Source organism: Podospora pseudopauciseta, chromosome 1, assembly GCF_035222475.1.
Source record: "Podospora pseudopauciseta strain CBS 411.78 chromosome 1, whole genome shotgun sequence".
Classification (NCBI taxonomy): Eukaryota; Fungi; Ascomycota; class Sordariomycetes; order Sordariales; family Podosporaceae; genus Podospora; species Podospora pseudopauciseta.
The window spans coordinates 303,995-325,247 of record NC_085892.1 but is presented as its reverse complement, the minus strand read 5'-3'; the positions used below and the strand labels follow the sequence as shown (position 1 = coordinate 325,247).

Sequence of the window (21,253 nt, the reverse complement as noted above, 5' to 3'; positions counted from 1 at the left end):
CCAGGTCCCCCCTCACTCACGCTATCCTCATCGTCAAACGGTTTCCGGTCACTGTGATGAGGGGATCTTCTGAAACTTGGCGCTATCAACCTCGGTTTGCTTCGGCCCCGCTTATTTCCGGCCCATTCCCGCTGACACACTCAACAGCATCACAGGCAGAGTGTCACTCAGAATTGAAGGCATAAATCCATTGTTTCCAGTCATCACTCATATCCATACTCGTGTATAGTACACATGGTACAGTGAAACAGTGCAAACACTCCAAAAACCACGACTCGGTCCTCACAGCCTCTTCCTCTCCAGCCCTCGCAAGCTGACCCGCCACAGACAACAAACACTCTTGCTTTCACACCACTGCTTGACATCCGCTGGTGAGACCTCCCCATCATATCCTGCCTTGTCCAGCTGTCCTTCATTGAGCCACAATGCCAAATCCTCGAGAATAATCGGATCATACATCAAGATCTTCTCATACCAGGAGGGGTCAGTGGGGTCTTTGGATGAAGGTGCTGATGTGATAGCTTTTGTAATGTATGCAAACACAGAGACTTGCTCTGTGGTTGGACTGGCAATGAGAGACATTTCTGCATCTTCATTGATGGACAGATCTACCCGGGGAGAAGAAAACATGTCTTCATCTGCTGGTCGAGCACGTCTTGCAGCTGAAGGCGGGGACGAGAGTATGGGATCATCTAGGTCAGAGTCGGCATCCGAGTCGGGTATCTCAATCACTCCATCCTTGCCTTGTGGTTTACTTCGATGTGGCGTTGTTGCAGGTGATCTACTACGCCTTGGAGAGGTAGCTCGTCTTGCAGGAGATTTTTCACGGGGCTTGGTTCTTTTCGGGGAGCTTGCCGTCTCTTTGCGTGGCCTTCCCCGTGGAGATGCGAGACCGGCAGATGTCTTCCTCTGCATATCATAATCTTGAAGACGGGCGATGAGGTCTGGCTTATTCCCTGACTGCTTGAGGCTACGCTCCTGTAACAGCTTCTTCAGCTCCGGGACCTTCAGACTACTGTAATCAGCTGATGGTGCTGCCGTGCCCGAATTCTTCCTTGGTCGACCTCGTGGACTGATCGCCGCAGCAGCCGTGCTCGGTTTGGAGGCAGCTTGGGAGGTGGTGGTGGATATGGTCCGCACACTGGTAGCCGCGCCTCCTGTGGCTGACTGGACCCTGCTTGCCCAACACTGGTCAAGAAGCGCAATCATGGCTGAACGTTTCTTTACAGGTTTGAACCCAAACTTGAAGATATCTCGTGCTAGCTGGGCATCGGTGAAGAGTTCATACTTTGGTCTGGATGGAGCCATAGGCCCGGATTGCAAGAGAATAGACGGGTCGGCGGTGGGTTTGCTGGATGGGGATGCTGGTTGTAGATTTGGAGTGATGGGCGAATGCGCGAGCTGTGGGCTGCTCGACTGTGTCAACAAGAATTCGTGATGCTCTTGGTTGGATGGTGGAAGGTCAAGGTCAATATAGTCATCCCAATCTGCGTCATTCGGCTCGGGAATTTGTTCGACTACGGCGTTGGCGATATGGAACTTTGGCGGAGCATGCGCTTCTGACCCGGTCTCTGCAGATGAATCGGTGGTGTCAAATATACTATTGCCAGTATGTCTTTGTTCATCCGCCCCCGGTGTTGGTGGTGATGCTTCCCTCATGGGCTCTGGGGCCTTGGTCGGCGGTGGTGGCAAAGACTGCTCCGTCATCTGCACAGAGTCATCCAACGATTCCTCGTCATTGGCACGAGATTGCGAATGAGCGGGAGGTGATTCGGTCAAATCCAATATCTCCATGTCCAGAAGAGCGCCGTCCTCATCTCGCGCGCTAGCCCCCCAGAGAAGACGCGCAGGTTTCCTGCGAACCGCAAGATCGCTTGTCACCGGGCTGGGAATTGCAAAGGGGTCATCTGTCGTGTCATTTGACAACTTCATCGCCTCGTGAAGCGCACGCAGCAAATCGGGGTCATCCTCTATCGCAAGTTGACTTGAAGTTCCAAACACGAAATCCTGTTGGGCCACTTGTCTCAAGGCACTCTCTGGGGACAACAAGATGGGCTTTTTGGGCTCAGGCTTCTTCTTAGATGGTCTTGGCTTTGCAGGTTTCTTCCCAAGCTTCCCTTTACTTCTCAACGCCGTGTTTGATGACCCAGTTTGCGCATCTGACGTGTCGAGGTAGCCGAGGAGCGAATCTTGCTTAGACGGCTCTTCCTGGTTTCTGTAGGCTGCAGTAGCCAGCTCCGTGATCGTGCGTGGCTTCTTCTTGACAGCCTTTGACTTGACTGGGGATTCTGCAAGGGCTTTGCCATTCGCATTGATGTTGGAGATGCTCGCGGCAGCCGTCTGCACCATCTCGATGAGCTTTCTCTTGCCCAACACATCCAGTGAACTTGTCCCTGAACCAGGGCCAACTGATTGCACATCATCAGACGTCCGACCGAACTTATCATGAAGAGCCTTGAAGACATTGGCTTCTGGCGATTCCACTGACCATGTTGGTCTTTCCATCGGTGAATCAGCCACAGGTATTAATTGTCGGGGTAGGCTTTCGCGTGGCGGGGTCCAATCGAATCTCCTTTGCAGAGCTGGCTCCAGAATCACCGGTTCGTCCTCTTCTACTGGTACCACAGCATCTGTTGAGTTTGTCGTTGGAGGTTTCGATGTTGAGGATTCCTTTGCAAAATGCCTGCTGACTGTCTCCATTTTCTTTTTAGTGACCTTCTCCTTGGTGGCTGGCTTGGTCACCTTGCCTTTAGCAATTGTTGTTTGTGTTGTTTCCTGAACCGACTTTGGTTGTTTCGCCCTCTTCTTCGAGACCGAGACATCAACCCCCGAGGATTTCAAAAGAATTACACTGTCATCCGCCACTAGAAGCGGAGAGTCTTTCTTTGTCCTTGTTTTCGTAGGCGCTCGGGGTTTGAACTTTGGTTTCGACTTGTCGAGCGCAGTATCTTTCAGAGCTGGCATTGGAATCCCAACCTCTGGGCCTGAGACATCCTCTGCGTCTGGATGTTGGGCTGCCCGCCACATCGTCGCAGCGCTCGTAAACGTTGTTGACGCATCACCGGGGATCGTAGCAGCATTCCTGCCGCTGCGGAGTGTCGTCGGTTTAGTTGTCGGGACAAGGTCGCAAAGTGAGGGAAATTCGGGCGAAGAAGATATGACGACCAGACACTCGTCGCGCGCCATGCCTCTGGGTGGAGAAGAGAACATCATCAAGCCCCGTGGCAGGATGCGCCCGGTGCGTGGAAGGGTGCGACGGGAGATGTTGAAGGTCGACAGGATGGCAACAAGAGTCGGAAAAAAGAAGATAAAGTGCAGTTTTTGACAGTATTCATTTGGGATGAGCGATATGCATCATCATAAAGGCTCGAGAAGCATCACACCGTTTGCAATGGCACCACGCAAGCAACACAAGAGTTGCTGGTTTGCCCTTGTTTGGATTCTCAGCGGGGCACCTCAGCCAAGCCTGTCACATCGCGAAGACCGCGCGGCGTCACCTGACTGGGCACATGAGGGCCCAACCTGCGGTCCACTTCCTTTTTGAGAGCTGTGGTGGGGTCGATTCTGGTCTGTGCACACAAGCCCACAGACCCCGGCACCCACCAAATCACTCCAAAACTGATCGAAATTCAAGACTCTTGAAATTTTGCCAGTCCTGCCCTCTCCGACACCGCAAAGCAAACCCAAACCCGTCTTTACGCAGCACTCATCACCAAGTCGCAGCCATGGAGAACGACAAGGGAGAGATCGTCGATCTGTAAGCGCTCGCCCTCTTTTCTCGCAAAACCCGACGACCACGAGACGGACGGCGACGAGGGATGGATCGGTTGTGGTGGGTTGTGTGCTGACTTTGGAATCTCTACTCCAGTTACGTCCCCCGCAAGTGCTCTGCGACGGGCCGCATTATCAAGGCCAAGGACCACGGTTCTTGCCAGATCACCATCGCCAAGGTCGACGAGAACGGCCGGGCCATCCAGGGCGAGAACATCATTTATGCTCTCTCCGGTTTCGTTCGCGCCATGGGCGAGAGCGACGATGCTCTGAACAGACTTGCTCAGCGTGACGGTCTCCTCAAGAACGTCTGGTCTGCCCAGAGATAAATTACGAATCCTGGTTGTTGGGAGGAGATGATGGTACGTCGGACGACTGGGCTGTGGAGCATCAATCGCGGCGGGCGGAAATGCTGACGGATTCTTTCTGGCAGATGTGCGTTTTTTAAAAACTTTCCGGACGCCTTTTTCAACGAACGATTTGGACGACGGGCAGCGGGATGACGGCTGGGTTTGGGAATCATGCGTTTTCTTTTTTTCGCAGAGATACAGCTTTGCCGGTAACTCTCGACGGCGTCAACGGACATTATCTACTCGGAACAAATACACTGGCATCGTGATCACTTATTCTTGCCCCGCTCGGAAAGCCCCCTATTCCTCGCTTCGATTTTTGCGTGACTGCCCCCCCGGCCAGCAAAAGCTCACCAAATCCATACTCGATATTTGGGGAGTCTGGGGCTACCTCGATAGCTCCCATGCCGTAGATCAATCAAGAGGCCTCGAAAAAGCCGTGACGGAGAAGTTGCTCGTTATGGTACAGATACGGGTCTTACATTTTACCTTGACTCGTCCAGTGTGCATGGTGTCTGGATGAATGTTAACCTACCTATTTCCATCAATTGGCATTTGGCTCAGGGGCCAGTCTTAGCAGATGGCCCCAAAATTCCCGCCATCAAGGTGTCCCTGCGGTCAGTGCCGCGCTAACAAAGGAAGCTGGAAACGGACCGGATCGGGGTGCGATGTCAGAGACACCATGACGTCCACCACGATCGGGCGGCTGGGTGTCCGATTGGCGATCGCCGCAATCTTGACGTGCCGCTGCACAAAACAAACGGGCCACCGCTGTAAGCAAGTGTTTGCAGTGTCCCTTCTTTCCTCTTTCACAAAAAGTCCCATGTTTCTCCTACTTCGTGCTTGTAGACTCTCGCAAGGTATTGCATCTCTGTCCACTCTCCACCTACACTCCCACTACTGTCGGCCAGCTCTCAACTTCACCATCATGCCAGCTAGTAGATATCCCAAACGAAAGCCCTCCGCCAACGGTGCGCCAAGCACTAATGGCACGTTGAATGGTACCAAGGGGTTCATCAAGCCCGAACCTGACCAACCGCCTCCAGAGAAGAAGCGCAAGACCGTCCTCGCCGAACCCCCTTCCGAACCATCTCTGTCGTCAGACCCCTTGCGAGAGCCGCACCCCTTCCACCAAGATGCCGAAAAACATGGCATCGTCCTCCGGAAGTACTACCCTCACGAAATGTCCACTGCGCGTGCCAGGGCATACAACAACAATGAGTTGCCCCGACCTATCGAGCTGCTAAAGGCTGCACAGGCAGATACAGCTGAACACAGAGCCAACACGCCAGTTGCAGGGGCAGTGGTGCACTGGTTCAAGATGGACTTGAGAACAACAGACAACACGGCTCTGTTTTGTGCCAGTCAAAAGGCTCAGGCTGCTGGCGTGCCACTCATTGCGCTGTACATCCTCAGTCCGCAAGACTTTGAGGCACACTTGACTGCTCCTGTGAGGGTGGACTTTATGCTGCGGACACTGGAAATCTTGAAGAAGGACCTAGCGGCGCTGGATATCCCTCTCTGGGTCGAGACTGTGAAGAAGAGAAAGGAGATACCAAGCAGGATTGTGGAGCTGATGAGCGAATGGGGAGCTAGTCACTTATTTGCCAACATGGAGTACGAAGTGGACGAGCTGAGAAGGGACGCCAAGATGGCGAGATTGCTGGCAAAAAGGGGGCTTGTCATGGATGTGTTGCATGATACCTGTATTGTGCCGCCGGGGAGGCTGACAAGTGGAAGCGGTGGGCAATATGCAGTGTACACACCCTGGTTCAGGACTTGGGTTCGACACGTTCACGAGAATCTAGACTTGTTGGAGCTGGTTGAATCCCCAACAAAGAATCCCGAGTCCACGAGACAAAAGCTTGCTCATATCTTCGAGTGTCCAATACCCTCAGCACCAGAAAACAAGACCTTGAGCAAGGAGGATCGGGAACGATTTCGGGCTTTATGGCCGGCTGGGGAGCACGAGGCAATGAAACGGTTGTCCAAGTTTGCAGACCAAGCCATTGGGAAGTACCAACAAAACCGAAACACCCCTTCCAACCCCGGCACCTCCAGCCTTTCTGTTCACTTTGCCAGTGGCACACTCAGCGCGAGGACAGCTGTTCGGACAGCCCGTGGTCGTAACAATACGAAAAAACTCGACGGAGGGAACGAGGGGATCCAGACTTGGATCAGCGAGGTTGCGTGGAGGGACTTTTACAAGCATGTGCTAGTCCAATGGCCGTATATCTGGTGAGTCGCTTTCTGTTAGTGATCTAGTTCTCTTCTGACAAGCCATACGCAGCATGAACAAGCCCTTCAAACCAGAGTACGCCAACATTGAGTGGTCCTACAACATGGAGCACTTTGACGCTTGGAAAGAAGGACGTACCGGATTTCCCATCGTCGACGCCGCCATGCGCCAGCTCCGTTTTATGGGTTGGGTGCACAACCGCTGCCGGATGATTGTTGCTTCCTTTCTGTGCAAGGACCTGCTTCTTGACTGGAGGATGGGGGAGAAGTACTTTATGGAGCATCTTGTCGACGGCGATTTTGCGAGCAATAACGGAGGATGGGGGTTTTCGGCATCAGTGGGCGTGGACCCGCAGCCATACTTCCGCATCTTCAACCCGCTGCTACAGAGTGAGAAGTTTGACCCTGATGGAGAGTACATTCGCAAGTGGGTTCCAGAGCTGAAGGAGGTCAAGGGCAAGGCAATCCACGACCCATATGGGCGAGGGGCTGCCGCCTTGGCTATCAAGGCAGGGTATCCGAAGCACATTGTTGAGCATAAAGGTGCAAGAGAAAGGACATTGGCTGCATACAAGAAGGGAATAGACAGCGGTCTTTGAGACAACATTTTTAACCACCACAGAAATTCATTTTCATCTAGGCCAGCCAATACCCCGAAGTTCTTGCCTCGCAAAGGGATGACGTGTTAAGCCATATTATCCTGCCTGACATCTTCCGCAGCAGGAAGGAGCCAAGCCACCTCCCACATTGTCACGCGTGCCTTTTAAAAGTCTACTGAACGGCAAGGTTTCACGCGTCTCTTTCACTCTCAGCATTGCGTTCTGACCTCGACCTCTCGACCTCTCCAGAACCATCTTCAGTCTCTTGTGGCCCCTCAGATCGCCCAGCTCATCATCCTCCTTCCGGACGGCAATTGCCTAGCCACGTCAACATGTCGTTCGTTAAGAAGGAAGAAGGGGGCCACATCAAGGGCGAGCCCGGTGGAAAGTTTGACATGTCGAAGATTCCAATGGCTCCCCCCAAGGCCACCTCCAAAGCCTTGATGAAGCCCAAAGACGAAGGCAAACCGGTGAGCACCCCGGCTTCTCTGAAGCTACGCCCTGCTGACTGCAAGAACAGAACTTCTTCGCACTGCCCGAGTACAAACCGCCGGCCGACCGTGGTCGTCGCAAGGGTCGCTATCGAGGTGGAAACCACATCACCCATTCTGTCGGCAATTTTCGCATAAAGACAGTGTACAACCGTGACCGTGATGAAGTCAAAATGTCTGTCTCAAGCATCAATGCATTCACTCCATCTGCCTTGAGAAGGGCGCGCGCAGAAGCGGACTGGGCTTCGGTCGAGCGAACTATTTTCGAGAAATTACGTCGAGCCCATTTCAACATTCAGCCAGTTCCTGATGATTTTGGCAAGCTCGGCGTGTGTATGAGCCATTCTTTGATTTTCCATGCTCCCATTGGTTTTGGGTCAACGGACGACAGCAATTTGGTTCTCATCAACAGGGACGTGTCTTTCAGAGTCCGCCCTATGAACAATTTACCCCAGCCTACGCCGATGCAGTATCAGGTCAACGATTTCAAGCGCGGTTCTGCCCCAGTCATGAAGACCGAGCCGTCTTCTGCTGCGTCTTCCACAAGCAGCGCTGCTTCACAGGAACTTAAATCGATCTTTTCTCACCAGGGGCCCGTTCCTGCGTTTTCCCTTTTCGGCTCGACCCTCCTGGGCGCTCGCTAGTTCCCTCAAAAGGTCGAGTCAACTACTCCAAATTCATCCATCTTCGTCTCGAGATCCTCTAGCGACAGCTCTAGCTCCGAGGCAACTACATCTCGGCCTTTTAATTGAGCCCTGCACGAACCTGAAATGGGAGTTGTCTCGGGGTTTGAGTGGCCAAGCGGCGGAGCAAACAGGCATGTCTGCAGCCGCGTGCATATGGGCATTGGCTTTGATAGTGGTTAGAAACTCTGGCATCAGTGAAGGAGATATTGTTAGCAATGTGGTTCTGGTGCTGGCCAGCGGGGAGATGGACTGGAATTGCCAATACCTGGATGTGAACTTTATGCTGGGTGAAGATCTTAATGTCGTCTACTTGTCACTCGCGGGTGGTCTTGGTTGCAGGAAAGTCAATACAGATTAATGGAATTTGCATTGGTTCATCCTAAAGATTATCAGAGCATATATTTCAAATCAGCACGATGGTGCCATTCATATTGTTTCCAGCTCAAAGGTTGCTTGAAGTAGTCTCCCACAACGAGCCAAATGTCTGATCTGCGATTCTATCATCACCCTCTCTGTTCATCCCTGAATTCATACCAGCTTGTGCATTTTCACAGATGATACCTTACCGTTGTATACTCTTGCCAACCAGTGTTTGGAGGTCGTAGTACAATCTCGGCTCCGAATGGTGAGGAAGTCCTCCTCGGTCCAGGGGGCATTGGCGCAAGTAGGTCGGTGACGAAGGTTAGTGTGTGGAGATATGTACCACCTGGCCTACCTTATGGGTAGGATGTCCTTTTGGTTCCATATAATGGGGGTCAACAATCCATGGATACTTGTCTGTGGTCATCGGGACAGAGATGATGAACTACTTTCTATTGGGGAAAGTTTTCTGGCCCTATCACTTCTTCATTTGTGTTCGTCTCGGCTAGCTAGACACTGAGAAAACAGGTTGCTCGAGGACGGAGGCTTGGACACTATCGTTCATCTTGTGTATGGTAGGAAGTCTAGGCCGGGCGGGTCAGAACTTCTTGGTTGTTTCTCATGTGATTCTGCCTGGATATGAACCTTGTCATCTCATCTGGGATTCTGCCTGATGAGGAGGTGCTTGTTTTTGGCAAATCTTGCGCTCCTTCCTTTCGATTCAGGAGCTTTACTTTGGAATTTATTCTTTCCATCTCATCTGTTGTCGCCAGCGGAGTTGTGGGGCGGTAAACAAAGAATAGGAGAGATAAATATTCTTCCCGTCGCCAGACCAAATTTCCTCCTCACTTCCACTTCCCGACTCCTCTTTTCCCCAAACGGCTGCCACTTTGGCGCAGCTTTCAACGACTCTCACTGCTTGGCTTTGGTCCATATTCCACCGCCGCCAGGACCCCATCATGGCGATCATCGACGTCCTCGGTATTTCCGTCACCGTTGAAATCAACGGTGAGACAGCCACGGAGTACAACCCGATCCCTCCCGCCGAAGCTGACGGGCGACCATGAACATGACGGGACCCCTCACGTTGTCAAGTATATTGAGGCCAAGTCCGGCGCCAGCTTCGCCCTTCGACTCAACAGTTTGGGTTATCGCATCACTGGGACAAGAACCGTACGTACGAATGGTCTACAAGCTACGTCAAAGCGTATCTTCTTGTAGATGGCACAAGATTAAAGGTCCACGGAGGAGGCGTTTGGTACAACGATCACTATCAGTCCTGACCTCCTACGTCTGTGCTGACAAACACGCCGCGGGGGATGTTAATCAATATGCTGTGGGATAAAGGACTCAACCGTCATTTGTCGTTTACATTTGGCAATCTTGACGTGGGTGAGTAAATAAAAACCAAAGTAACCCGTAAACAGGCACATGACGGATGCTGCATAAATGCTAACAGCATCGTAATCGCAGCAGAAAGCTCCGACACGACCACAAAAGGAACCAAAAAGACCAAGAAATATGGGACCTTTATTGTCGAACTCTTCAACCACATTGGAACAATCGAGTCACGAGAAAAGAATCGGTTTGAGGGGCCAACTGGTATTTCCTCACTGCCATCAGAAACCATCCCGCAATAAGCCGCAACCAAAGCGCTTGATGGCAAAGCCTTGAATTGTCGGGCCACCTTTCAACCTGTACCATCCCGGCTAAGGACTAGTATAACATTACGCGACGGCGCGATGGTGGGCCCCTGGGAGTGACCTTTTGCACGATACGAGTTTCGCTATCGTCTCAAGAGTAGGTAGTATTTCTCAGCTGATACTGAAGCCGGTGCTGGTGTCTGCAAATATGATGCTGATTCAATAGACAGACGGCCTCATCAAAGAAGGTATCATTCCTGAGCCCTCCCTCGAAGAACAAGTTGCTCAGATGAGTGACGAGAAGAGGAAGGAGGCGCTGCTCAAGGGTTTGAAGCGCGAAAAGGTAAACTACCATCAGAACACATAGCCACACGGATATCATATCATCATGTCAGACGCTAACCCTGCTGTTTGAACCCCTAGGAACAAGAGGAGGAGATCGAGACTCTTCGCGACATCAAGACAATCAAGCGAGAGAGGGACGAGAGTGACGACGATTCCAAGAATGACCCATGCCGATGCCAGACGAACCAACACAAGAGAACAGGCGAGTGTTCTGCACAAAGATTCTGAAATCAGAAGGGGATAGCGAGGATGAAGACACGCTTGTTGACCTCACCGGCGACACAGAGTAATGGGGCCAGGAGGCAATGGTGACCTTTTAACACAGAGATTATGGGAGTAGCCAGGATTAGGTCATCTCTTTGCTCTCATTGTTGATTTACCTAGTCAACACACCAGAGGACCGATGCCACCATACGTTGAGTCGGTTGCGATAGTAGACAGCCCCAAAATCAAATCACAAAATATTACATTAAGAATATTCTACATGCACCCATGTTGCAGCTGTCCATGCTAGTCATGACCGAAGATATTACCATCCCAAGCGCAAAGACATGGTTTTCCCGAAGCCCCCAAACGCCTTTTGTAGGTTTATCCGTCCATTATAATGCACCCATGGAAAAGACACACTGAAAATACAGACCCAAAACACCCAACAGATTTCCCTCACCGAGCTCATCAGTCCTCGGTGAGATCAATCTCCATCTGGCCATGGGATAATCTCCGAGTTTTGTACCGAGTCTCGAAGGCAGGATCTGGGGCCCAATCGTCCACTTCCATTCTGTCAGCTTCGCGCTTGAGCCTCGCAGGCTTCGTGTCCGGTCCAAACTATTCTGTTGTCAGCTTTACGCCTGATCAGTGTCAAATTTGAGCGCATTCAAATTCGCACCTTTTGCTTCTCCAGAAGCTCTGCCAACTTCCGTCGAACCTCTGTTTCACTCATCTCCTTGATATCGCCGGAGACAGTTGGCCGCGGAATAATGCCTTCTTTGATGAGACCCTCTGAAAAAACATCTGGTAAGCAACGGGCTAGTTGCAGACTCGGGCTCTTTGTTTTGCACTAACCTTTCGAACGATAACGGAACTCAAAAACCGCAAAGGGGCGTTTTTTCGGATCATGATAGTTGTCTGTTGGATACAACCCAGGATGATCAGCCCGAGGGCGAACGACGGAGCTAGAAACAGCTGTAAGTCATTCAGGTTCAGTTGTCATGGCAGAAATGTGACAAACCTCGTGACGCAGTCAACAGCCCTGCCCTTGAGGGCTTTTTCGGCCATGGTCACTGTCGTTTCATTCTCTGGGCCGGAACCACTGATTATTTGCGGCTTATAGCCTTCAGATACGTCCATGTGATACAAATGGACTTTAAGAACCCCGGTCTCTTTCGCCCGAGCGGTCTGCTTTTTGACTTGATCGGTCGTGAACTGGTCCGACTCGACTACCATCATTATCACCTAGTGAGTATCTTCCCATAACGTCTAACCCCCCCCACGGAAAGTCAACCTACCAACATTGAGAGCTGAAAAACAAAAATATCGATTGATGTAGCTACCCCCGCGAGTTCGTGACACCGTCGAACCCACTGTCCGCTCTACGAGGCTGAGACCGAGTTTCTCGACACGATCATTAAATGTTAAATGGGTCATGCCTGTCTCGCGGCCGTCATTGACGACAGTGAAGCCAACATGATCGGATACGTAGTGAAATCGTCGAGGCTGAATGCTGACTCGGTAATGATAAAAGGCCCCAGGTTTGGCTTCAATGTACTTGACGACGTACGGAAGGTCGGGGGTGGCGTGGTGATCAAACTCTTCACGTTGCATCTCAATCTGCATGGAATCCGCGTCGGGGTCGTCATATTCTTTCGTGGGTCTGTCTGCCACCTCCACTGTCACGGTGAGACCAGGAATGGATGGGAGAATAGCCATGGCGTCCAGATTCTCGGTGCTGCGTGGTTGATGAGATGGGATGTCGTCGCAACTTGATGCAAACAGGCAGCAGAAGAAATGCATTTTCCACTTAAGCTTTAGCGCGCCCCTGAACGGGTGGCTGTCGCGCAGTCACGTGCCTACGTGTCTGCCGCTTGGAGAACTGAGGCTGAAAGGAGCAGCAGCACGGACCCTGATGATCCCCTTCAATCCCCTTCCATTGCTCTTGCCTTTTTGTCACTCGGGCATTTCGCCCAATGGCTTATCAAGTTTGCAGCACCAATGCTGCCATTTCCCCATCCTATCTTTTACATAAACACTGACATCCCAGTCCAACACCTTCAGAAGCCCATCATCCGCCAACATCACCAACAACAACCAATCATCAGCCCGCATGGCTCAGTGGTAGAGCGTGTCACTAGTAATGACAAGGTCGTCAGTTCAATTCTGGCTGTGGGCATCTAGACTTGCTTTTTGGAACTCCATTTTTGACGACTCCATCTTCATGTTGTATGTGGTGGAGTCTGTGGTTCAGGAAGGTTACATCTTTGTGCGGCTCTAGCTACTGTCGGATTAGGGTTGAGCGAATGGCCTAAATAGAGGTCAAGACTACCTGCGCCGTGTTCTTACTTTCCCTACACCGTGCACGATGCAGGTAACCTCCGATTGGGCTCGGGGCCAAACTGGATGGCTCCGAGTGCACTCGGTAGGTCACCTCAGAATTCGCAACGGACTCCGGTGCCAGGTGTAACGGTCTCTGTTAGTCTCCGACAGCGGTACGTCCGTAGCACGACAGGTTCATTCGCTGCGCGGTGAGCTCGGTCCGGCCAGCAACGGAGGGAATTGAGTCCAGGATGGTATAAGTAAGCCCCCCATCCACACCTTTCTTTTGCTCGAGTATCTTGATCAACACACAGTCACTCAATCATTTTACCAACGACATCAACGCTTCCATCAAGACTAAGATGTCCCCCAAAACCCTCCGCATCGGCGTCCTCCTCGAGCTAGTCCAGCTCTCCGACATCATGGGCATCGATCTCTTCGGCAACCTCTCGGCCAGCTACTTGAACCAGGTCCTTCCTCTCGACCCCAAGTTTGGCGTCTTTACCCCTCACGCAATGAACATTGAGTTCTTTTACATCGCCTCCTCCCTCGAACCGGCAACCACCACGCCCCCCAACGCCTCCCTGCCAAACTCCATCGGCGGGTTCAGATTCTTGCCTAATGTGACCTATGATGACTGTCCGAGGGACCTTGACATCATTCTCATTGGCGGCCCGCTGCCCACCCATAGACCTGAAGCAGCGGACAGGTTCATGAAGGAGGCCTGGGGCAAGACGAGGGTGTGGATGACGACTTGCATTGGGAGCTTGTGGCTGGCTTCGACTGGGTTGTTGGAGGGGAAGAAGGTGACGACCAATAAGGAGTTTTTGCCAGTGGCGCGAGCGGGATTTCCCGGCACCGAGTGGGTTTACCAGAGGTGGGTGGTGGATGAGAAGCCTTATGAGGGGGGGGATGGTAAGGGCGAGCTCTGGACAGCTGGAGGGGCGGGGGCTGGTAAGTTTCCAAACTCAGTGCTGAACTGATAGCGGTGGCTAACCTTTGTGGATAGGTATTGATATGATTGCGAGGTATTGTCTGGACAACTTTGACAAGGAGTTTGTCAATATTATGGCGCTTGAGGGGTTGGAGTTTAATCCTGGAGGGCAGGCTGGCCAGTTTTACCCCGTTAAAGAAGGTGAGAGGAGGGTTATTGTGTGAGAGTTGGTCGTAAGAGTTATCTTTAGATTAAGGTTTTGCCATATAAACAAGATTCTGTCTCTTTGTGCTGAGCAGAGGTGAAAGCAGCTGGCAGTACAAAATAAAAGGGCGGCAAATGCAAGAGAGCATAGGCAGGTACATATACGTAGGCTAGCGAGTAATACCTTTATCTCTGTTGGCTGTGGTTTTCTTCTCTTGCAGAGCTTTGAACAATCATTGATAGGTTACGCTTGTCGAGTCCTCTTTGAATCATGCTCAGTACCTCTCCTTCAAGGCCAATGCGATGAATACGGGAACATAATAATGTAAGAAAACCTGTATATCTGGACATAATAATACAAGGGCCCTACGTACTATTGATGAAGTTCCCATCTGTGCGCCATCTCTTTTGCAGTTCCAGTTTAATATCATATCATCCTCGCTACCAGGCGGCAATCAAAACATATTGAAAAGTGCCTGCCGGCTATTGCCCCTCCAATGGCTACAATCGCGGAGGCCAATTACGAAGCCACCAACCAACAGTTCCCAGTTGTGGTTACCGGGGCAAGTCTTTCTTCTGTTGATTTATCCGGCCGGTCGGCCAGATACAAGACCCGGAGTGTGTCTGGTTTGAGAATGCCTCCTTTGATTACACAGAGCAATGCATCTTCATTCAGTGCTCTTTCCTTGGTCCCCACATAATAAGCTGCTTTGCTAATGGCAGTTGCTGCAGGGTTGCATTTCGTCTGCACGCACAGGCACCCATCGAGGGAACTTTCCTCCCATCTTCTCTTGCTCAATATTTGCGCCACAGCCAATGCACCAAATGCACCATTCCTCATTCTATCAAGTTACCCTGTCCCGTCGCTTTCAGATGAAATCCTCGCAATGTCGATTGTGCAACGGACCCTCAGATCCCCCGTTGTTCCCTGGCCCTGAACAGTTGAAACGTCATGTCTTAGCCGCATGATCCAACCTGCACTTCTGCGCTGGCTCAAGTGTCATCCGAACTTTTTGCAATCTCGAGATCGCATATGCTTCCACCGCCGCCGATCTCGTCCATCCGGTCCCTCCATATCTGGATATCCCTCACACCTTGGTTCGGGGCTTGCTGACAGCGCTGACAGGCACCAACAGTACCAAACTGCTGCCCCATGCAACATGCCCAACCCACCATCTCGCTGCCGTCCGTCCCTGTCCGTGCGCATCTTCGTTATTGCCCAAGCATAAGAATTGCCGAAGCTATATCTTCAGGGGGAACCGAACTTCAGCTTCCTCTCCCCAAGAAGTTCTTGGCCCAACCGAAACAACGTCACATCGGTTCCCGTCTCTGCCATTTGACAGATACCTCTCGGTATGCCTGCTCTGCCCCGCTTCTGCTTGCTCGACCCCAGACTCTTCATTCCGCAGCTGCATGTTCGGATACCCAACCCTCCATCTCGTCTTTTAATTACCCCAGATGCACAAGTTTCCCAGCCCGCTGCCGTGTTCATGTATCCGTGTCTGGTATATAGTCAGCTAAGATAGCAGCCAAATATACCCCAGCTCAGACCCTTTTTTGCTTCATTCTTTCTTAACCGACATTCGTTTTTGTGTTCCCTCCCCGGCTACCCTACCCCACGAGCTAAGGTCAACCAAGAAGCTGTCAAACCACTCCGTCGGGACTTGAAGCTTTCCTAGTGTATGGTTGCAACACTATGTTGGAGCGTCCAGGGCGAATAGCAGGACAAAGTTGGATCGATTGCTACCATACATAGTCATCAATCACCATGATTGACACCGCCACCACATTACCACCCAACCCCTCACCAGATTCTCCACCTCCGCCATCATCATCATCATCATCATCATCACCACCACCGCCGCCGCCGCTGCCGCCAGGGGCCCCAGTAGTCGACTTTGCAGGTCTAGCCCATGACTCTCTTGTGGTCAATATCATTGCCTCGGCTTCGATATGTTGGTTTATCGCAGCTCTTTTTGTGGCCCTCCGATTTTACACTAGAGGGGTCCTGATCAAAGTGATTGGGGGCTCAGACTGGAGTATACTTGTTGCCTTGGTACTTTCACGTCTAGCTTTGTTCGAATTTTGCTACACTTTCTAACACAAGGCCATGATCAGATATTCGCTGGCGCAACATGCGGAGGGGTGATTGAACAAGCAACACACGGCGCAGGTCAGCACGTCTGGGATCTTGACCCCAACGACACCCCCTCGGCGATTGCCTGGGGCCGGGCGGCCTGGTACGGCATCTTGTTCTACCTCATCACGCTTTGCTTCTCCAAAATCAGCATCCTGCTGCTGTATATCCATTTGTTCACCTTCAAGTGGGCGAGGTTGGCGGGGCAGATCCTGCTCGGGATTGTGATCATCACGCACCTGTTCATGGCGCTGGCGACGTTTACGGCGTGTATACCGCTGAATAGCTATTGGGATTTTACCGTGGAGAAAAAGTACTGCCATGCGCAGAGTGTGTGGTGGAGCAATACGGGGATGCATATGGGTTTGTTGTTGCCTTGGGTTCATTTCTCGGGGAGAGACAGCTAACAAGGGGAAATAGTGACTGACTTTTTGATCTTTTTGTTGCCCATGCCGGTTGTCTGGTCCATCCGCCTCCCTCGCCGCCAGAAGCTGGCATTGTCGGGGGTGTTTGGTTTTGGGTTCTTGGTCTGTTTTATTTCTATCCTTCGACTGATGCAGCTTATTCGGGTTCAGACAGACCTTGATTTCACCTACGCCGCCGCCGAGCTCAGCTATCTTACCGCGGTTGAGGTTAACGGTGCTATTGTTTGCGCCTGTGTTATGACGTTGAAACCTTTTATTGCCAAGTTCTTCCCTGGGCTTCTCAGCTCGAGGGTATCGGGATCGTCGAATGGGCAAAGTGGTGCGGGGGATAACAACCAGTATTATAATTACGCGGAGGGGCGGATCAACGGACAAGGGCCTCCTACGATTGGGAGCAGGCCGTCAAAGGGAGTGCGGAATGACTTGGGGTCGTTGGCCAGTCCGACGGATTTGCAGTATGGATTCCAGGGATTGGGATCGTCGGGGGAGGAGTCGGAGAACTTTCAGGAAAAGGGAGGGAGTAGGAGGAACAGCAAACATTGGCTTGGGGTGGTGGATGGGGGAGCGATGGGGGTGAGGGGGAATCATGATCGGTATGTGGAGATTAGGGATGGGACGGATTCTGGGTGGGCAGTGGATGTTGAGAGGGGGAAAAGCTTGAGTTCTAGTCCTGTCAGCCCGAGGTCTCCGGTTAGCAGGAGTCGGCCGGGGGAGGATGCTCGGATGGATTATATGCTCAGGACGGGGAGGTTAAGTCCTGGGGCTGCGGTGCCGGATGACAGGATTAGGGTTGATACGAGGGTTACTATCACAAAGGAGTAGTAGTGACTTTGGTGATAAATGTTTTCTATTCTTGTTCATGCTCTTCGGGTTCTCGGTGGAAGTTGAATGCCGTTCGGTGTGTCATTGTGGCGGTGGGTTGTTTGGTTTTCAAAAGACCACTAGAACCTGTCAGTTACAAGTCGACGGGTAGGATCGTGACTTACATGTCCGCCACACTTGAATTGGTCCGGGGAGCCTTCCTAGGGCTGACACTAGACGTTTCCAAGCTAGAGATTTCTGTGAGTGACAGGTTCGGACTTTTGCCACCCTTGTCTTGCATTTTCCCCGACGGTGAGATGTCTAAACATGAAGCTGACAGAGTCACGCTAGAACTGAGAGGAGGTCAACCCCCGCGTTTTGGTCACACAGTTATGTCAGACTATCGCATAGGTATGGGGGACTACCACATTCACGATTTTGGGGGACAGTCTATGAGACAACAGAGCAACACTCGGAGAGACGCCGTCAAGTTGCTCGAGTGATCCGTTAGCAGCAATATTGGACTGACTCCAGTTGTGCTGGGAGCTGCCTCATATTCAAGTTTCGAGAGCAGACGGTCTTGCCAAAGGTTAGCCCAGTTACCAACCAAAACAGGACTCCTACATGTAGCATAGTGCAAGGGGCAAAGTGCGAATGAGCATGTCGTACCAAACTTGGGCGTGATCTGGATTGCATTGCGTGCAAAACAATGGACTCGTGAGGCAGGCCACCTGGATAGCCTCATGCAACACCCTTACAAAGGAACAGGCTACATGCACTATTGAAGCTCCCCAAGCGTCAACATGGCATCCCCTGAGAATCCATGACAAACAACCTCTTCAGGAGAGAAAAGCGTGGAAGAGATCCGTCTATAAGAAGGCCATGTTCCCCCACCACACCTCTGTTTTCTTTTACCATCCCCATCACCAACAGACACAACCAACTTGCTCACTTCCAACTCTCAAAATGAAGCTCACCACCCTCCTCACCACCGCCTCCTTGGCCCTCCTCACCACCCTCACCACCGCGGCTCCTGCTCCTGCTCCCGCCCCGGCCGCCATCGAAGCCCGCCACTCCACCTCTGCCCGCTTCTCCAAGTTCACAGCAACCTGCACCTCCACCTCCTGCTCGTCAGTCCTCAACCCCCCTTTCTCACCCCCTCCACACCGACTAACAAACTCCCCAGCTACGCCGCCACCCTGACCCTCCTCCCCGAAAACATCACCGTCAACTTCTCGCACACCACCTCAGGCAGCACCATCCCCGCCAACTCTGGCCACTGGACCTCGAGCAGCGACCCTCTCGTGTTCCTCCGGTGGAACAAGACCCCGTTCAACGAGTACCGGATCGTGGTGTCGGATATTCACGTCGTCGGGACTTCGGTGATCTTGGACTTTTTCAGCCCCGCGGCCGACTGGGTTGCTCAGCCCAACCCTACTTCTTATGTTGGCAGTCAGACTTTTGAGGCTGTGTAGATAAATGTTTTAGCCAATGGGCTTTTATGTGTGGTGGGGGTTGGTAGTCGATAGGAACAACAAGATGTAGTTTCTTTTGCGAAATGGTACCAAGTAAAAGGGGTATCTCAAATTCTTGAAGCTGCAAAACAACCTAATGATACCCATCCATGCAGTTGCTGATAATGCTAAACGCGCCTGTAGGACAAACCTCTACTGCGCAACACTCTCCCTCATCCCTTTCGTCCGTAGCGTCATCTTGACCTCCGCCTCCTCAAACCCAGGCACACCCCCGTTCCCGGTACTGCCGCCGATAATCTTCCCCCTCAGATCCTCGCCCCTCCTCTGCCCAATACCACCAACGACACTACTAGCATCGCTGCCCCTCCTACTCCCTCCAAAGCTACTCGCCTCATCATCTGCTGTCATCCCCGCCACCGTCAAGTTCCTATACCGTCCCGCCCACAACCCCCTCACCCCGCCTCTCTTCCGGTCTGGTATCTCGTCCGTCCCCGCGCTGCAGACATACAGCAGATACTTCAGGTTCGGTAGCGTGTGCCTGATGTCCACAACCTTCAACCCCTGGCTGACACACAACGTCTCGATATCCTTGTTGAGTAGAAACCACCCATAGTCGAAACGGTATTGCGCGCTTGACCCTCCCCTAGGAACATAGAGTGGGAAATCTCGTTGTGTGTCTGGTAGTTGCGAAATCTCATCCCGGATGGTTGACCGAGACCCGTATGGCCGGATGGGATAGGGCAGTGGAACACCCAGGTAACACTGCAGGTTGTCTGTCAGCTGGGCTACATACCCCAGCGCAGCGCTGAGGGTATCGCTTCCAGTTCCTTTGAGGAGTGCGTCGTCGTAAATCGTGTTGGGGAGCGGCAAATCGCAGATGGTAAATGTTAAGGGAGGTGTCCCAGGAGTGGAGACAGAGTTGATGCGCCAGATTCTGTCAAGGTCTTCGCAAATGCGCCGGCGCTGGCCGTGAATTTGCTCTCTTGTTCTGGCAAGGAGTATCTTGGAGTGGGCAAGCTTCTCGGTGGCGTTGTTAACGTCGGTCTCGGCCCTTTCTTGGAGGGCCCTGCCTTCAGCAATGGCGGACCGCCGGGCTTCGATTGAGGCGCGAAGCTCTTGGTTGCGCGTTTTGGAGGCTTCAACGGTGCGCTTCTGCACCGCTAGATATTTCTCGGCGAGGGCGAGAGAGTCTTGGGCTGCGGGGACTTGGTTGGGGGTCTCTTTGGCCAGGAGGTCGTTAATCTGCCGAGTGAGTGACTCGCGGGTGGCTAGAGCGTCTTGGATCGAATTGTCAAGTGTTGCGAGGCGCATGAGGGCATTGTAAGACGACGTGGGTATGGGGGGCATCTTCTTTGGTGGGGGGTATTTGTTGGAAAGTTCGAGCGAGTAGATGCCGTCAACCATGTGGAAGACCAGGCTGTTCGGTGGGAAGTGCACATTCTGCATGGTGCCCAGCCAGTTGAGCGCCCTCAGGTCGACATCGTCCTCCAGCAGCAAGCTCCATGTATCGTGTCTATTGGTCCATATCTTGATGGTGACTCTCGGGGTCTGGGTAATGGTCGAGTCCAGCTCAGACAGTTCGAATAAGCTAAAATTAAAATTCTGCCCGGTGCATTAACAGTCTACCCCTCCGTTGGATCGTCAATATTTGGAGGTAAAACAAACATACTGTAGCCCTCTCGGCAACCTCGCTGATATAGACGGGCTCTTCCTCTCCTTCGACATGGAGGGAGAAGAATGCGTCGGCCAGCTTGCTGTCGAATGTATCCTCGATTCGTTTCTGCCTTGTCACTGGACTGGCACCAACAAGGTTGGTGCTCCTCCGCCGCCCTGGACCCGGTCGTAGCTGTTCCGAAGAGAGGGCATGGTGTATCTGGGGTGAATTTCGCAGGGACTCGAGCTTGGCAGGGCTCTTGTTAAGAGCAGCATCGTCAATGGTTCGGCCGCGCGGTCGCGTAAAGGCGAGGTTTCTCAGCGAGATGCCTCGAAGATGACGGAGTTTGCGATTCTGGGGCAACAGCAGGGGGCGCGTGGACTCGGCGGACATGGTTTCATATCGAAAACAAGGAGCAGAAACTGGGTGAAACTAAAGAAAGGAAAATAAATTGCTTCTTAGCATGACACGCGCGTCTGTTTTTCTCGTCGCATTCTCCCCCATTGAGACGATGGGATGGACGCTTGGGCTGGCCATTGGGAGCTCTCTGCATGTTGCTGGCGGTTGCCTCTTGGCACCCACTGGCGATGACGCACGTGCTAGAGATGGTC

The 21,253-nt window shown here is 52.3% G+C and overlaps 11 protein-coding genes and 1 non-coding gene across 12 annotated transcripts; 8 read left to right on the top strand and 4 right to left on the bottom strand.

Annotated features, from left to right (window-relative positions):
* Positions 1-282: 282 nt before the first annotated feature.
* On the bottom strand, positions 283-3,210 carry SLX4_1 (5'-flap endonuclease; the record flags this gene model as incomplete). The annotated part of the gene is made up of 1 exon (XM_062906551.1): positions 283-3,210. The coding sequence occupies one exon, from the start codon at positions 3,208-3,210 to the stop codon at positions 283-285; it is 2,928 nt and encodes a 975-aa protein (XP_062769497.1).
* Positions 3,067-4,100, top strand: RPS21 (40S ribosomal protein S21; the record flags this gene model as incomplete). Its single annotated transcript, XM_062906553.1, has 2 exons — positions 3,067-3,757; positions 3,869-4,100. Exons 1-2 carry the CDS (start codon positions 3,510-3,512, stop codon positions 4,098-4,100), a joined length of 480 nt encoding a protein of 159 aa, XP_062769496.1. The 5' UTR covers positions 3,067-3,509.
* A 601-nt stretch (positions 4,101-4,701) lies between these two features.
* On the top strand, positions 4,702-6,958 carry PHR1,CRY-2 (Deoxyribodipyrimidine photolyase; the record flags this gene model as incomplete). Its single annotated transcript, XM_062906554.1, has 2 exons — positions 4,702-6,359; positions 6,412-6,958. 2 exons carry the CDS (start codon positions 4,702-4,704, stop codon positions 6,956-6,958), a joined length of 2,205 nt encoding a protein of 734 aa, XP_062769495.1.
* Positions 6,959-7,290: 332 nt separating this feature from the next.
* On the top strand, positions 7,291-8,565 carry QC763_0001120 (uncharacterized protein; the record flags this gene model as incomplete). Its single annotated transcript, XM_062905044.1, has 2 exons — positions 7,291-7,428; positions 7,479-8,565. The coding sequence occupies 2 exons, from the start codon at positions 7,291-7,293 to the stop codon at positions 8,091-8,093; spliced, it is 753 nt and encodes a 250-aa protein (XP_062769494.1). The 3' UTR covers positions 8,094-8,565.
* Positions 8,566-9,370: 805 nt separating this feature from the next.
* On the top strand, positions 9,371-10,711 carry QC763_100145 (uncharacterized protein; the record flags this gene model as incomplete). Its single annotated transcript, XM_062906555.1, has 4 exons — positions 9,371-9,887; positions 9,976-10,295; positions 10,369-10,481; positions 10,562-10,711. Exons 3-4 carry the CDS (start codon positions 10,428-10,430, stop codon positions 10,709-10,711), a joined length of 204 nt encoding a protein of 67 aa, XP_062769493.1. The 5' UTR covers positions 9,371-9,887; positions 9,976-10,295; positions 10,369-10,427.
* Positions 10,712-10,930: 219 nt separating this feature from the next.
* QC763_100150 (uncharacterized protein) lies at positions 10,931-12,905 on the bottom strand. The gene is made up of 6 exons (XM_062906556.1): positions 12,881-12,905; positions 11,989-12,827; positions 11,712-11,919; positions 11,546-11,655; positions 11,370-11,482; positions 10,931-11,308 (listed from the first exon to the last, which is right to left on the bottom strand). Exons 2-6 carry the CDS (start codon positions 12,491-12,493, stop codon positions 11,159-11,161), a joined length of 1,086 nt encoding a protein of 361 aa, XP_062769492.1. The 5' UTR covers positions 12,494-12,827; positions 12,881-12,905; the 3' UTR covers positions 10,931-11,158.
* On the top strand, positions 12,700-14,348 carry QC763_100160 (uncharacterized protein). Its single transcript, XM_062906557.1, has 2 exons — positions 12,700-13,966; positions 14,022-14,348. The coding sequence occupies exons 1-2, from the start codon at positions 13,375-13,377 to the stop codon at positions 14,168-14,170; spliced, it is 741 nt and encodes a 246-aa protein (XP_062769491.1). The 5' UTR covers positions 12,700-13,374; the 3' UTR covers positions 14,171-14,348.
* QC763_0001100 lies at positions 12,798-12,869 on the bottom strand. Its single transcript has one exon. It is a non-coding gene; the product is annotated as a tRNA-Thr (tRNA).
* Positions 14,349-14,946: 598 nt separating the features above from the next.
* Positions 14,947-15,818, top strand: QC763_0001070 (uncharacterized protein; the record flags this gene model as incomplete). Its single annotated transcript, XM_062905042.1, has 2 exons — positions 14,947-15,503; positions 15,779-15,818. Exons 1-2 carry the CDS (start codon positions 15,304-15,306, stop codon positions 15,816-15,818), a joined length of 240 nt encoding a protein of 79 aa, XP_062769490.1. The 5' UTR covers positions 14,947-15,303.
* A 100-nt stretch (positions 15,819-15,918) lies between these two features.
* QC763_100170 (uncharacterized protein) lies at positions 15,919-17,534 on the top strand (the record flags this gene model as incomplete). The annotated part of the gene is made up of 3 exons (XM_062906558.1): positions 15,919-16,206; positions 16,269-16,650; positions 16,708-17,534. 3 exons carry the CDS (start codon positions 15,919-15,921, stop codon positions 17,532-17,534), a joined length of 1,497 nt encoding a protein of 498 aa, XP_062769489.1.
* Positions 17,535-18,395: 861 nt separating this feature from the next.
* QC763_100175 (uncharacterized protein) lies at positions 18,396-18,988 on the top strand (the record flags this gene model as incomplete). Its single annotated transcript, XM_062906559.1, has 2 exons — positions 18,396-18,643; positions 18,700-18,988. The coding sequence occupies 2 exons, from the start codon at positions 18,396-18,398 to the stop codon at positions 18,986-18,988; spliced, it is 537 nt and encodes a 178-aa protein (XP_062769488.1).
* Positions 18,989-19,045: 57 nt separating this feature from the next.
* Positions 19,046-21,172, bottom strand: QC763_100180 (uncharacterized protein). Its single transcript, XM_062906560.1, has 2 exons — positions 20,658-21,172; positions 19,046-20,590 (listed from the first exon to the last, which is right to left on the bottom strand). Exons 1-2 carry the CDS (start codon positions 21,033-21,035, stop codon positions 19,181-19,183), a joined length of 1,788 nt encoding a protein of 595 aa, XP_062769487.1. The 5' UTR covers positions 21,036-21,172; the 3' UTR covers positions 19,046-19,180.
* Positions 21,173-21,253: the final 81 nt, after the last annotated feature.

Coding starts and splice junctions, on each gene's coding strand:
- QC763_100180 (XM_062906560.1), bottom strand. CDS start 21,035: ATGTCCGCCGAGTCCACGCGCCCCCTGCTGTTGCCCCAGAATCGCAAA. Junction 20,591..20,657: donor AGGTTGCCGAGAGGGCTACA/GTATGTTTGTTT, acceptor TGCACCGGGCAG/AATTTTAATTTTAGCTTATT.
- QC763_100150 (XM_062906556.1), bottom strand. CDS start 12,493: ATGCATTTCTTCTGCTGCCTGTTTGCATCAAGTTGCGACGACATCCCA. Junction 11,656..11,711: donor GCTGTTGACTGCGTCACGAG/GTTTGTCACATT, acceptor AGCTGTTTCTAG/CTCCGTCGTTCGCCCTCGGG. Junction 11,309..11,369: donor AGCTTCTGGAGAAGCAAAAG/GTGCGAATTTGA, acceptor ACAACAGAATAG/TTTGGACCGGACACGAAGCC.
- QC763_100160 (XM_062906557.1), top strand. CDS start 13,375: ATGTCCCCCAAAACCCTCCGCATCGGCGTCCTCCTCGAGCTAGTCCAG. Junction 13,967..14,021: donor AGCTGGAGGGGCGGGGGCTG/GTAAGTTTCCAA, acceptor CTTTGTGGATAG/GTATTGATATGATTGCGAGG.